Source organism: Toxotes jaculatrix, chromosome 7 (genome assembly GCF_017976425.1).
Source record: "Toxotes jaculatrix isolate fToxJac2 chromosome 7, fToxJac2.pri, whole genome shotgun sequence".
Classification (NCBI taxonomy): domain Eukaryota; kingdom Metazoa; phylum Chordata; class Actinopteri; family Toxotidae; genus Toxotes; species Toxotes jaculatrix.
The window spans coordinates 1,404,053-1,417,349 of NC_054400.1; the positions used below are offsets into that span (position 1 = coordinate 1,404,053).

The following is a 13,297-nucleotide window of genomic DNA, read 5'->3' on the forward strand; positions in this document are numbered from 1 at the left end:
TGAAATGTGGCAGGAACTGACCAAAGCACAAACGTTCCTCATTTTGTTTAATTTTAACTTTTTCTTCAAAAGCAAAATATCAGTTCGTCTCTGCTCATTTTCTTCTTTTTCTTATAGAAAATGGAAACAAAAAAATTGCCTTGTACAAACATTTAAAAATGACTAACAGCAAAAAAACAAAAAAAATAAAAATAAAACAAAGAAAGAAAGAAACGCTGTACAGATTAGTAAAGAACGGGGACTTCACACACACCGAGCCCACAGAGGAGGCATCACTGCTGCTGCAGACAAACTAAAGGCTGAACAGAAGAACTGTTCTTCATCAGGTGAAGTTCACTGACGGGTTTCCTGTCACGTTAATGGATATCAGACAAAAACAACATGTAACTTTCCCCCTTCAGCCCTGACGAGCTGCTTTTTCAGCAGTGCCCTCTGCCTGATCTTCATGAGACCTGGTCGTGTTTCTGTGTTCTGATTTCAGCTTATTTACAAAAGAGACACGTGAAAGTGAAACAGGCCAAATAACATATCTAACATTTCTCCACCGGCTCTCTCTGAGTGCAGCTCCATGTTCACATGATTTCAAAGATAAGACGAAGCTACAGTCTGAAACTGCTCGTGTGTTCAGACATTAGAGAGGAAACGAGCAGAGCTGATAGTGTTAGTCCAACTATTTTCTCTCTGATTATCTTAAATGCAAATCTTCGATGCAGAGTGTGAGATATTAGAGCTCAGGAAACAGGAGCCGCTGACGCTGACGCTGACAGACTGAAGCCCAGTCAGAGAACGATTCGGCTGCTGTGCTTCCTCCTTCTGAACAAACCCAAAGCATCGATGTTTTTCACGGGTCATAATCAGCTGTAAAAAAAAACATCGGAGATCCCTTCTGACTCCTTTTCCCAGAGATCCATTCCTGTATTTCAGCGTATAAATTTTAATTTCTAAACGTAATCGTCATTTTTTCTGTGGCTTCACATTTTGGCATCAGAACTGTCACTTTTACTCAGATTCAGAAACATCAGCCTGTGAAATCCGGCTGAGCCTTTGTGGTTATTTCTACACCTACAGGCTTCACTTTGGTTCAAGCATATTGCTCCTTTACATCCACTCTGATTTACACCTCTGCTCTGTCTCTCTCTGAGGGACACTCAGCAGCTGCACATCAGCCGTTAACAGGAAGTGAACCTGTGACCGTTCTATCTTCATACGTTCATGATTAGGAGGGCAGAGAGGTGCATAGGTCAGAAAACACACATCTAGCAGGAAAAAAGACGACACAACAGTTCAAACTCAAACCGTGATAAGAAAAAAAAAATGAAGCACCCATTCGTCCCCAGTGAGAGACAGCACTGAAACGTCCCAGTGCCTGAAAAGCTGTGGACTGAAAACAGAGGAAGTGGTTTTCAGGACTCAGCCAGACCAGACTTTCAAGCTTCCCAAGCCGATGAAAGCAGTCAGAGTTTACCCGAGCCGAGCCAAGCTGAGCCGAGCCGAGCCGAGCCGAGACACACTGGTTTCATCATGAGTCCAAATGTGTGTGTGTGTGTGTGTGTTATTTGCTGCGCAGCAGCTCCAGCTGGTCCTGGTACTCCGTGAACAGTCTCTGGAACCGCAGGTTTTCGCCGATGACGGGTAAAACCTCACGCAGCAGCTCCCGCTTGTGTAGGCCCTGAACACGCAGGAAACACGGAGAACAAACAGTGAGCGGCATGTATGTAACGGTTACCATGGTGACAAAGCTGAACCAGCAAACAGCAGAGTGTCGTCGTACCAGAGTGGTGGGCTCCCAGGCTGTGGCCGCGGATTTGTGGACGGGACCCAGCAGCTCCTTACAGAGCTCTCTGAGACGATACTCTGAGCCTGGAGGGAACACACACACACACACACACACACACAGACACACACACACACACACACACACACACACACACACACACACACAGTCAGAGGAGGAATAAAGCACCGTTCTGTCTGTAGAAAGTGTGAAATCGTTCGACGGCGGCGGCTCGGCACCTTCGTTGACGAGGAAACGGGCGTAGATGAGCAGCCAGTAGCGATACTCCTGCGCCGACTGCAGAGTCAGAGCGGACGCCAGCTGATTCTCCAGGAAGGCCAACGTCATGCTCTGCTGCAGGTGGTGAGGGATGGAGGAGAGGCGGGAAGCCAGCCGGCCAGCACTGCAGGGACCACACACAGTTTTATTATATCGCATGTTCGACGACAGTGTCAGTGAAGAAACACTGGTGGTGAGATGGGGAGTTTAAACGCTGTCGTACTTGAGGTTGCGTCCCTGCATTACAGCCAGCGGCCCTGAGGACACAGGTGCATCGTGGGTAGGTAGGCAGCTCCTGAAGTCAGCGCACTGAACCAGAGAGTCTCCTTTATCTGCTATCAGAGTCCTGAGAGACAGAGGACGCTTCTTAAAGTTTGTAAAATATGAAACGATTCTGCTTATCGTGGTTCGCGTCATGTCGGACAGTACGCACAAAAAATGAGTTTTCACATCCAACTGTCCACAGACGCAACAGGTGTGTGACACTCACCTGTTCCAGTACACAGGAACAGACACACAAGAAACACACAAAATCAAACAACCGGACTCTTCAGTGTCTCACCATGTCTCCAGAGAGGAGCTGAAGCAGTAGGACTTCCCATTGGACAGTCCAATGACCGGAACGCCCTGCTGAGTCAGCAGAGACTGAGACACTGTGGCGTCAGCACCTGCAGACACAGAAGACAAACACAGCTGGACTCAGCACGAGCACCTTTACATTAACGTGAGGGCAGTTTAACACGGTGGGCTGAATAAATGTCTCCGCAGCGGCCTCACCAGGTCGGGTCGGCACACGCGTGCCACATGCAGAGAAACACAGATTACACCCACGTCCTCTATCGTCCTCAGAGATTACTCTATCGTCCCCTGTGCCCAGAATTAGTTTAATGAGCTATGAAACAAGATAAGATAAACATTTAAAGCAATAAAAACTATTTTCTCCTCATGATGCAACTCAAGAGATTCTTCTTCTTCTTCTCATTATTATTCCAGTGTTTAATGGCTGATGGGACGACAGAGGACGGAGAGCAGATGAGTGTTTGATAAACTGTTCCTGTGTCGTCACGTGCTGCAGTTTCTCACCTGATAAAATGGTGAGCAGAGACTCGTTCTTCACCAGAGCCTTCTGTTTCTGAACGTCCCTGCACAGACAAATCAACAAATCACCACCCGCCAGCTCAGCACCGCCACTGTGTGGTTACACATACTGACACACACACGTGACACTGACCAGACGGACAGCGTCGCTCCCGCAGTCAGAGCCATGACGAAGTGGGCCGAGCAGTGCAGGGCCGACACCGGCGTGCCCAGCTGGATGGCAGGAAGGAGCCGCCGCCCACAGGAAGAAAACACTGACAACATCCTGTCCTCACAGGCGACGGCGAGGACATCGCTGAGGGACAGGAAGAGCAGGGAAAATGATTTCGTATTGCTAAATATTTTATTTATACGATTTCCTTAACATTTGATATAAAACATGTTTTTGTTTTGTTGGTTTTTCCCGGAGCCTCCCACCTGCTCCCTGCCGCCGTGACCACCGAGCTGGGCAGCAGGGTGTTCCAGTCCCGTCCGTCTCTGGAGCATCGCAGCTGGCTGAGCTTCGAGCCGGAGACCACAGACACCTCGTTCTCCACCTCCAGGAACACTGACGGCTCCATGCTCACCTACACACACACACACACACACACACAGTATGTGTGACATGTATGTGATAAAACCTACGTATGTTCACACTCAGCAACAGTAAATCTGATCGGTGCAGACACATGAAAACCTTTCAAAAGGAAGTTCAGTTCTGTTTGTTAGATGTTTGTCAGAGACTGTGTAGATCAACAACCTGAACTTTCCACACGCGCAGGTGGATTCATTTCATTTCACATTCTGCTGCAAACTGAACTTAAAAGTGAATCTAACAATAAACTCAGTTTGTCTGGATACAAATATTGAATCGACTAAAAGCGAAAACAAAAGCTGACAGAGTGCACAGTGTGTTACCTGCAGACTGAAGGCCTTCTGTGTACTTGGTGTCGGTAGTTTGAGAACAGCTACAGGAGCTGGAGGAGCCGCCACCCTGCTGGGCTCGCGCTCTGCTGGAGGAGTGATCTGACAGGAAGAGGAAGGACAAACCACTCATCTTTATCTTCCTCTGGTTCCCACACATCTACTCTGAGGACATCTGCACGCAAGCAGCTTTCACTGGACTTTCTACATACTACTTGGTATTTGATTTAAAATCAGCTTATTAAAATGTCTCCCCAACCTAAACACGTTTTCCTTTTATGTTTACTAATATTTTTATGAAGGAATAAACGGTTCACAGACCGTCCTATCTCTCTAACCACCTCCAACCATCCATCTATCGGTTCATCTTTTCCCTCCATCCCTCTACCTGGGTGAAGGGCTGGGCCATGGTAGTGGCCATCTTCTCTTTCCTGGGCCGTCCCTTCTTCCTCTTCTCCACCACCTCTCCTCCATCCATCAGCAGCTCAGGTTTCCTCTTGCCAAACGCCAGGTTTTTGTTGATGGTGTTGATCTTGTCCTCGCTGTCGCTGCTGGTCTCTTCTTTGGTTTTTACATCCTTCAGGGCGGAGATGCCGTCTTTTGGCCTGCTGGACGAACAGAAAAGTCCACATTTGGACAGGTTCTTCTCTCATAAAGCTTTGGTCAGCTTCACCTCTGTACCATTTTTTTTTGCTCAACTATTTCACTTATATCGAGACCTGTCTAGAGGCGTGAGTCCAGCGGTGGAGGAGATGGCGGCTGTGACCCCTGGCGTGGCCTTTGACCTCTCTGTGAACCTGGAGTCCAAAGCTTTCATTGGCTCGATCTTGGAGGCAGCAGTGAGCAGCAGACTGGATTTCACACTGGAACATAGGGAAACCGGAACATAAGACAAAGAGAAGGATGGAAAGAGAAGATCAAGGGTGAGAGAGCAGAACAGAGGAGAAAGGTCAAAGCTTCCACTCCGGCTGGCCTGCGTACCCGTCCTTGTTGTCCTCCAGGCCCTTGGTGGTGCTGCTGGGTGGAGGTGATGTGAGCATGGGGTCGTGGCTGGGCCTGAGCCCCAGAGAGGAGGCCTGTCCCGGGCTGGAGTCGGAGCTGAGCTGAGGGGTGAGCTGACTGGACATGGAGGAGCCAGAGGGCAGGATGGGAACGCTGTTGAACAGAGCCGGTGAGAAATCCCTGGAAAGAAAGCAGAACGGTGATCGACTGCTCAGCCATGTTGTAAATGAAGGTATCAGTTCTGTCCACCAGTGAAAGTCACACTGTGCGTTCCATGTTTTCCCACCCCGTGTCCAGCTGAGCGATACACAGCGGTGTGATTCGTCTCCTCCCGTCCGCGGTTCTTGTCTCCACTTGTTTCTTCAGAAGGTTCTGCAAGAGGACGGAATAATACATCCAGGAAATTCAAGATCCAAAAATATCATAAGAAATGTTTGTTTTGAAAATCAGAAATATGCAGCTAATAAACCATAAACTCGTATTTGAACACAGTCAATTCCAGGTTGTCCTTCATCATTTGTTCTCCTGTCTGCGCTGCATCTGTTCACTGTACCATCTGAACAGCTGAATATCAGCTATGGTTCTAGATACTGTCTCTTCCTTCCATCCTGGTATCTGTGCTGCATACTTCTAATTCATTCCACACAGTCCGTGAATCTCAGCCTGGACTTTTCCTATAAGTATATAAATGTCACAGTTCAGTTTCCCACCTTCCTGATATCTTCCAGAGACTCTCCGTTCATCACACTGTTCAGTTTGGGGGCGGAGGACTCGGGCCCGGCGTTGCCCGGTCCTGAGTTGGCCTGGGCCGAGTTCTGTCGCTCCTGCTGGTACTTGAGCATCTCTGGGTTCTCGATGATGGTGGTGGAGAGCTGGGCCTCAGTGCTGGTTATAGCCAGACTCTTACCGTAGATGTTCTGGTGGATGCTGTTCTGTACGCCAGAGGAAGACAGAGAGGTTTGGTTTGGGTTTTTAATGTGCGGGACAGAATGATGGGAGGAAAAACAGCATCCACACCAGAAATAAACAGAAATAAACTGAGACCTGCAGCGAAACCAGAACTGAAACTGAATCCGTTTCTGTTCTGGAGGTTCAGAGATTACAGGATTACTGGATGAAACCAGGTTGCAATGACCTGAGTCTCTCCACAGCTGCAGTGTCTTCATGTGCGTTTTTTCTGAGCTGAATAAGTAAATGTTATTTAACTGAAAATCATGAGGGTTTCAGTTACAGAAATCACTGCAGTGGATGACAAGTTGTCTCTGAATATGGAAAGTAAGGCACTAGAACATGCCTCATTTATTCAGAAAGACATGGTGATGCTAAACAGGTTTTTAACCCACAGTTAAATGTCTTCGACTGGTTTTGGTTTGGTATGTTCTTTTTGGGTGACACTGGCCAATCACGAGCCAACCAGGACTTGTAAACAAGTCACATGACTCGGGTTACATGGGTTTGGAGTCTGATGCGAGTCCATGCTGTCTTACCTTCTCCTCCTCACTCAGCGGGTCTCCCAGTTCATCCAGTGAGAAGTCCAGATACGCCACAGTGCCGTCCATGGAACACACTAACATCCCCAGACCTGTCAGAGTCCTGACACACACACACACACACACACACACACACACACACACACACACACACACACACACACACACACACACACACACACACACACACACACACACCAGATTCAGAGATGGATGTGTAAAGGTGTAACACCACCTGTCAGAGGATGCACATACAGATGGAGCTGTGCACAGTGTGGCAGAGTCAGAACTGGCCCATCTGTCTGTGACACGAGTGACAGGACACTATTCGATCATAACTCAAGTATTCCGATTTTCTTCTTTGAGCGTCATCCCAGTGTGAAGTCTCTGCGAGAGCCCGGAAAGCTCGGGGAAACAGACACTAATGTATGTACAACCAGTCAAAAGCTTTAGAACACCCAGTTCTCCCAGTTTTTATTGAATTTTCAGCAGCTAAAGTCCAGTGAATCTCATCAGACGGGACAAAGGTCAGAGGTGAACTTTACTGCTTCATTAAGACAGTGCTGTTCTGCAGGGAGCAGGACCGTATGCTGCTGTCGGACCGGTCTCAGGGGGGAGGTCAGGTGTTCTAAAACTTTGGACAGGTAGTGCGTGTGGTAGGCCACGTAATCTACGGTCTTTACTCACCACGAGATGTCCATAATTGATTTATCGAAAAGGTCATGAATGACCACCAGAGGGCGCTTCAGTGAGGTCAGCTGGAGAGGAGAAGCAGACAGGCCATGACTGTTCTGTCAGGATCAGGATCCCTTCATTCGTTCCTCCTCACTTCACAGTGAGAGAGGAACTTTCTGCTGAGTGGTTTCATTTAAACACTGAACGTTGTTATGTTTACTGAGATGGATCAAATCTGTGGAAGCTGTTCAGACTAAACGTTACAAACACAAACATCATCAACGACAGAAATCTGCAGCTGAACAGAGGAACCTGAATCCCTGCTCCTGACATACACCTTAGAACAAAGTGAAGTGTGAACTGACCCAGACGGAGAGCGATCGGTCTTTGCTGCCCACAGCGCAGCAGCAGTACGGACAGCTGGGCTTCGGAGAGCTGCCGTTCTTCTGCTTCTTCTTAAAGATCTTTGGGTTGAATTTCTGCAGTGAAAGAAAAACACATCCGTCAGCGTGCAGGTAAATCTGGGGTGAGGTACGTCTGTAAAGAACAAACATGCAGCTCAAACGTCCTTACCACCACGGTGACAGCTTTACGGTGGCCCACAAAGTCCATATTAGTCTTCCAGCCGTCTCTCTCCACGATCTGAGCGGTGGGGCCGGAGTTGTTCATGGCGTGAGCTGACACCAGATACTGACCGTCTGGAGACCAGGACAGACGCAGGACGTGGGTCGTCCCGCCGCACTGAGACACAGAGAGAGGGAAAATTACTGAAACCCGCGGTGGTGAAACTGTGCATGTGGTAGAACTGGCAGCAGAAACACACCTGAATTAACGAGTGAAAACACATAACGAGCACAGATGTTTCAACCACAACAACGCCAGCCTCCTCACGCCACGCCATCACACTCAGCCGACAGGTGCGGCTGTGGCACGCTGCTTTCGTACCTCACTGAAGGGTTTGGTGATGTTGGCCTCCATCTGCCAGTCCACCGTCCTCCACACTTTGAGGCTGTGGTCGTCGGCCTGGGAGGCGATGTATTTCCCAACTGGGTCCCACGTCAGACCTTTAACCAGCCCCGTGTGTCCTCGCAGACACGTCACCATCTCTGGAGACACAGATAAGACAGAGGGACACGGATGACGAGCTGCCAAGAAAGAAATCCTGCTCTGTCCACAGATCAGACTGGACACAGCGTAGCACAGTGTAAGGGGCTAACTGAAAGTAAAATAAATAAACAAATAACAACAAACATAAAAACTACCTGTAAAAACAGTTAGGTATCAAACTGCATTAGTATAATCAATTACTTGATGAGAAAATGAATAATTTATTTTGATAATAAACTAATTTTTAGTCATTTTTCAAACAAAACCACTGAATATTACCAAGTTCCTGGATCTAAAATATGAAGATTTGCTGCTTTTCTTCACCTCATGTAACATTAAACTGAATATTTAGGTTTAAAAGCAGAAGAGTTAAAGCTTATGACATAATGTGCAAAATCTTAAAGATTTCCTTTTATTTTGTGAACGACGCATTTAAAAATGTACTTAATTTTGATTCTAGAGAGCACGTTTGGATTGATTCACACCTCCATTTAATGAGTCATCCATTTTTTTTTTCAGCTGTGATGCAACAGACACGGCGAGCTCTGGTTCTGGTGTCAGGTGAGTCTCCTACCTGGGAATTTGCGAGCGTTCCAGATGACGATGGTGTTGTCAACGCTGCAGGAGGCCAGCCACACGTCATGAGGAGACCACGCCACATCCATCACATCTACAAACACACACACACACACACACACACACACACACAGAAATCACTGCCTGAGTCCAGAAAGGTCTTAGTGAAAACACACTAGCTAAGATGCTGGTATGTAAGAAGGTATGTAGTGTGTGTACATATATGTATGTGTGTTTTGTGTGTGTGTGTGTGAGTCACCTCCAGTGTGATTCCTCAGGATGGTGACACACCTCCACTGCTCCACGTTGGCCAGCTTACTGCTCGACCCGAACACCGTGCTCGGACCGATGAACCTACAGAGAAACACGGTCGCCATTAAACATTTCATTTCAACTGAAAACACACCATCAGCGTTTAAATCCTCAGGACTGGATCGTAACAGCACACAACACACTGCATCATCTGGATTTGCACATTTTGTGTTTGTGTGCACGTGTGTGTACGTACGCCGCTCTCCTCCACACCATGACCAGCTTGTCGTCTCCTCCTGATGCCAGGTACAGCCCGTTGTTGGACCAGCGCACACAGTTCACACATGCTGCAGACACAAACACTGCTGTTAACTCTGCTTATGAACGTCTTGCACTGCAGATGCCCACATAACAGACGTTCTACGACTATTATTAAATCTGACTGCTTCTGAACTGTTTCACTATGAGCTTTGCAAACTCATTATGGGCATCCAGAGCTACTGTGAGCAGAGGAAATAAAATAAGACGTCTATAAAACAGCGTTTTCTTCTTGTATGTGTCTCATCTCTCTGATTTTCTGATACCAATCAGACTGTAGCCAGAGTCTGTCTGTGCCGCTGACAGGACGGCTGCTTATAGAGGCAGTGACGCCATCACAGAGGTCGGCGTCAGCGAGGACTGAACAGATGGACGCTTCGGTGGCGTGTCTGTGCTGTTCGTATCTCACATCTGCTGTGAATTCTCAGTTACAGCAGACTTCTAACTGAGAAACACTTGAAGTGGAACAGGCAGCGGCATCAGCAGATAAATACATTACTATTATTTCTTTCCTTCTTCAGGGTGTACAGTATTAAATTACTTGCCGTTTTCATCCTGTCATTACTTCTGTTACGTGGCGTGTGTGTGTAGGTTCTGATGTTTTAATGAACTGTTGGATGGTCCGAAGACAATTCTCCACTTCTTTGGAGAATGAAGTTCTGCTCCAGTCAAGGAGCTTACAAATGTCATTTAAGGTGTGCTGTGCTGACGGCATGAAAGTGGTGCAAAGCTTCTTTCAGGTCAAAACTATGGGGTTTGCAAGAAGTCAGCAATGGAACTGAAATCTAGGGCTGCACACAGCAGGAAGTGCAGCTGCCTGTGTGTCACCTTTAGTATGAAAGAGCTTTAACGTTGCTCTGAAACACCAAACAGTACAACATCCAAACATTGTGTGTTTTCTCTGTGATGTCGGCAGAAGTGGCTGCAGTGTTTGTGGCAGAAACTGCATCTTAAACACAAACGTTCGTGGAGAACTGCCCACACCAGTGTATTAACCAACAAATATAACAACTAACCAAACATCCCCACAGTCAACAGCGTTATCTGAATCAACACGAAAACTAATACAGATAGGGCTGGTTACCTAGGTGATTGTCCATCTGGCAAAGCATTTTGGGAATATTCTCATTCTTCTCGTCCTCCTCTCTGAGGACTGGTGCCATGTTCCAGATCATCACCTTTCCAGAATCCTCTCCTGAAAACAAATCAACCATACAGCCCTGACGTTTTGTTTCACGACACAAGGATTAAAACATTGTTTTAATTTGAAAACCCCACCTGTGGAGAAACAGATAAGGAAACATTATCTAACAACACTGTTCATTTCCGTCAGGCACAGGTTCAGAAGGTGTACTGGTCAGCAGTACTGGTCTTACCTTGACCACCAGTTGCAAATTTTGTCCCATCAGGGTGAATGTCAACAGAAAATATGGGTTTGCCTGTGAAACACAACACATATGTCAACATTTAATGACATCAGTCAATAGACTCATACAGCAAACACAGACTCACAGATACAGGAAACTTATAATGCAGATATAGAACGAATGATAATTGAGAATAAAAGAAAAAAGCAACTGTTACGGGGTAAAACATTAAACATGACGCATTTCAACACGACACAGGAATATCAGTTTTTTTTAAACCAGCCTTCACACTGTCGGCTTCACGCTGGAAAATTCCTCAACTTTCCTGTGATTTTCCACAGCTAAGTCAGAACATGTCCATGATCTGACACTCTTCTTTCTTTCCTGGGTTTGTTCCTGGCTGTGGATTAACTCAACACGCATTCTAGGATTTTTCTGCGAGGGGACCCGTTTGTGAACAGATAATATATTTACATTTCCAGCTCTGTCTTCGTACAATAGTGTCAACACCAGTTGTTTTCTATATGATTTATGTTTACCTAACCTATATTTACCTTACTTTAAAAAAGGAGATATGAGAGGCATGTTCAAGACACAAGGAGTAAAAATACACAGATAAAAATACCTAACTGTTAGTCTGTGAACAGCACACACACTAAAGAACACATTCAACAGTGAAGTACAGACGACACATCACAGATTAAAGCATCAGAAACTGCTTCTCTCAAATCATTAACTAGTTATCAAGTTAATTTGCTGCTTAAACTGTGGCATAAGTGGTTCAGGTTATAAAGTATCTCTACATGTTGTTTCTGATTGTTGTAATTATTGTTTTTAACACTGAAATGATTTGTCAATCAACAAGAAATTAAAAAGGGAAAAACTTGAAGGCACCTCCTTCTCAAATGTGAGAATTTACTTCTTTACTCCTGTTTTAAATCAAGATGATTGACTTCTGGTCAGATCAAACAAGACATCTGAGGACATCACTTTGAGTTCTGAGAAACTGTGAAGAGCATGTCTCACTATTTAATTTATTTAGACTAAATGATTAAATAATTATTATAAAAATGACGGACAGATTAATTGATAATGCAGCCCACTTATATCAGAGGTTGCAGCTTTGTTTTTCATTTTGCTTAGTTTTATTCTGTTTTATTGTTTGTGTGCAACCTCTAACTTTTTAGAATATTTTTAAATTACGTAAAATATTGCATCTCATGTAAGAAAGGCGCTATACAAATAAAGTTTATTATTCTGATTGTTATCATTTTCATTGCTAACGATGCTTAAAACTAAGGATTTTCTTGCCGTCTCCGTTTCATTTAACCGTAAATAATGTCAGTTATAGGCGGAAAGATGAAAATGAAACTGGCCATATCAGTCGCCCTTTTGTGCCAACAGTCGTTAGCTGCATCCTAAATTCAGGCCGTTTCTCCAGCGGTTAACTTTCCAAACTGACAGCTCAGAGGTTTCACCAACAGACACTTTTTTTTGTTTTAGCTCCATGTCAGTGTTGTTCACTGTCACTAAAATAAAGACACGTTTGCTGAAATGTCGCTGAAATGTCGCTAGAATGTTGTAAACGTGTTAAACTATAAGCCACTCTCAGAAAGCAACTTCAGCACGGGTCATTTGGCAGGTAAGTTAGCTAACGTCAGGGCATCCGAGCTAGCCGGGAGGGAGGGGGGGCTAACTAGCTAGCTAGCTAAGGTTAGCAAACATCAATACATTTGGAAGAGAAAGGACCGATACAGTTAATTACAAAAACACCAAACGTGTGTGTTTACTCGTTGAATTAAGTTTGAACTGTGAATGGCTATTAAGTGACAGACAAGTCAAACAAGTGTCGACCACCACCACCATCATGCCTCCTTATCAGTTCACCCCCCTCCGACAACAAAAGCCCAACTTGGTCCAACAGATTCCTGCACAAGCTTACCGTTGTGGCTCACCCAGCTCGGCTTCAGCAGCTTCATTTTTCAACCCGTTTTTTTTAACTTAACGTCCTCCGGTCTTATTTTCAATAAAAGCCCATCCAGCAGTCAGTTCAGCTGGAGAACTAACGCTAAGCCCCCTCCCTTTGTCTCAAACTCTGTCCGACACTTTGCTGTTTTTGTGGTTCAACTCCATCTCTGCAGCAGCATCCCCGAGACACCGAGCCCGAGCGGCGGCAGCCCACCGGAGGAGCACCCGGACGACGAACGAGGTGACACCGGACAGCTCAGGACGCGTTTCCGCTATTTTTGACCGCGGACAGGAAAAGTGTTCAGGGCAGCTGTCACAATAAGAGCCCAGGGTGCCGACTTTTAAAGGATATAGAAGAAGAAAACATTCGATAACATATTTTAATGATTTTTATGTTCTTGCTTATTTTCTTTAGTGTAATTAATTAAACTTGAGATAAAAAAATTCTATAAATAGGCCACACCGGCAGATAATTTACCTGACGGGGC

The 13,297-nt window shown here is 45.9% G+C and overlaps 1 protein-coding gene across 2 annotated transcripts; it reads right to left on the reverse strand.

Moving 5' to 3' along the window:
• Positions 1–33: 33 nt before the first annotated feature.
• LOC121185051 (protein HIRA) lies at positions 34–13,026 on the reverse strand. 2 transcript variants are annotated; one of them, XM_041043021.1, is made up of 25 exons: positions 12,784–13,026; positions 10,851–10,913; positions 10,559–10,669; positions 9,413–9,503; positions 9,164–9,258; positions 8,903–8,998; positions 8,167–8,327; positions 7,795–7,962; positions 7,587–7,700; positions 7,234–7,304; positions 6,544–6,649; positions 5,767–5,988; positions 5,343–5,428; positions 5,036–5,236; positions 4,774–4,917; positions 4,443–4,659; positions 4,049–4,156; positions 3,569–3,717; positions 3,285–3,446; positions 3,137–3,195; positions 2,616–2,721; positions 2,277–2,399; positions 2,014–2,177; positions 1,772–1,860; positions 34–1,669 (listed from the first exon to the last, which is right to left on the reverse strand). In XM_041043021.1, exons 1-25 carry the CDS (start codon positions 12,818–12,820, stop codon positions 1,553–1,555), a joined length of 3,060 nt encoding a protein of 1,019 aa, XP_040898955.1. In that variant the 5' UTR covers positions 12,821–13,026; the 3' UTR covers positions 34–1,552. The 2 variants fall into 2 exon arrangements, with proteins under 2 accessions (XP_040898955.1, XP_040898954.1); XM_041043020.1 differs by having other exon boundaries at positions 4,443–4,662.
• Positions 13,027–13,297: the final 271 nt, after the last annotated feature.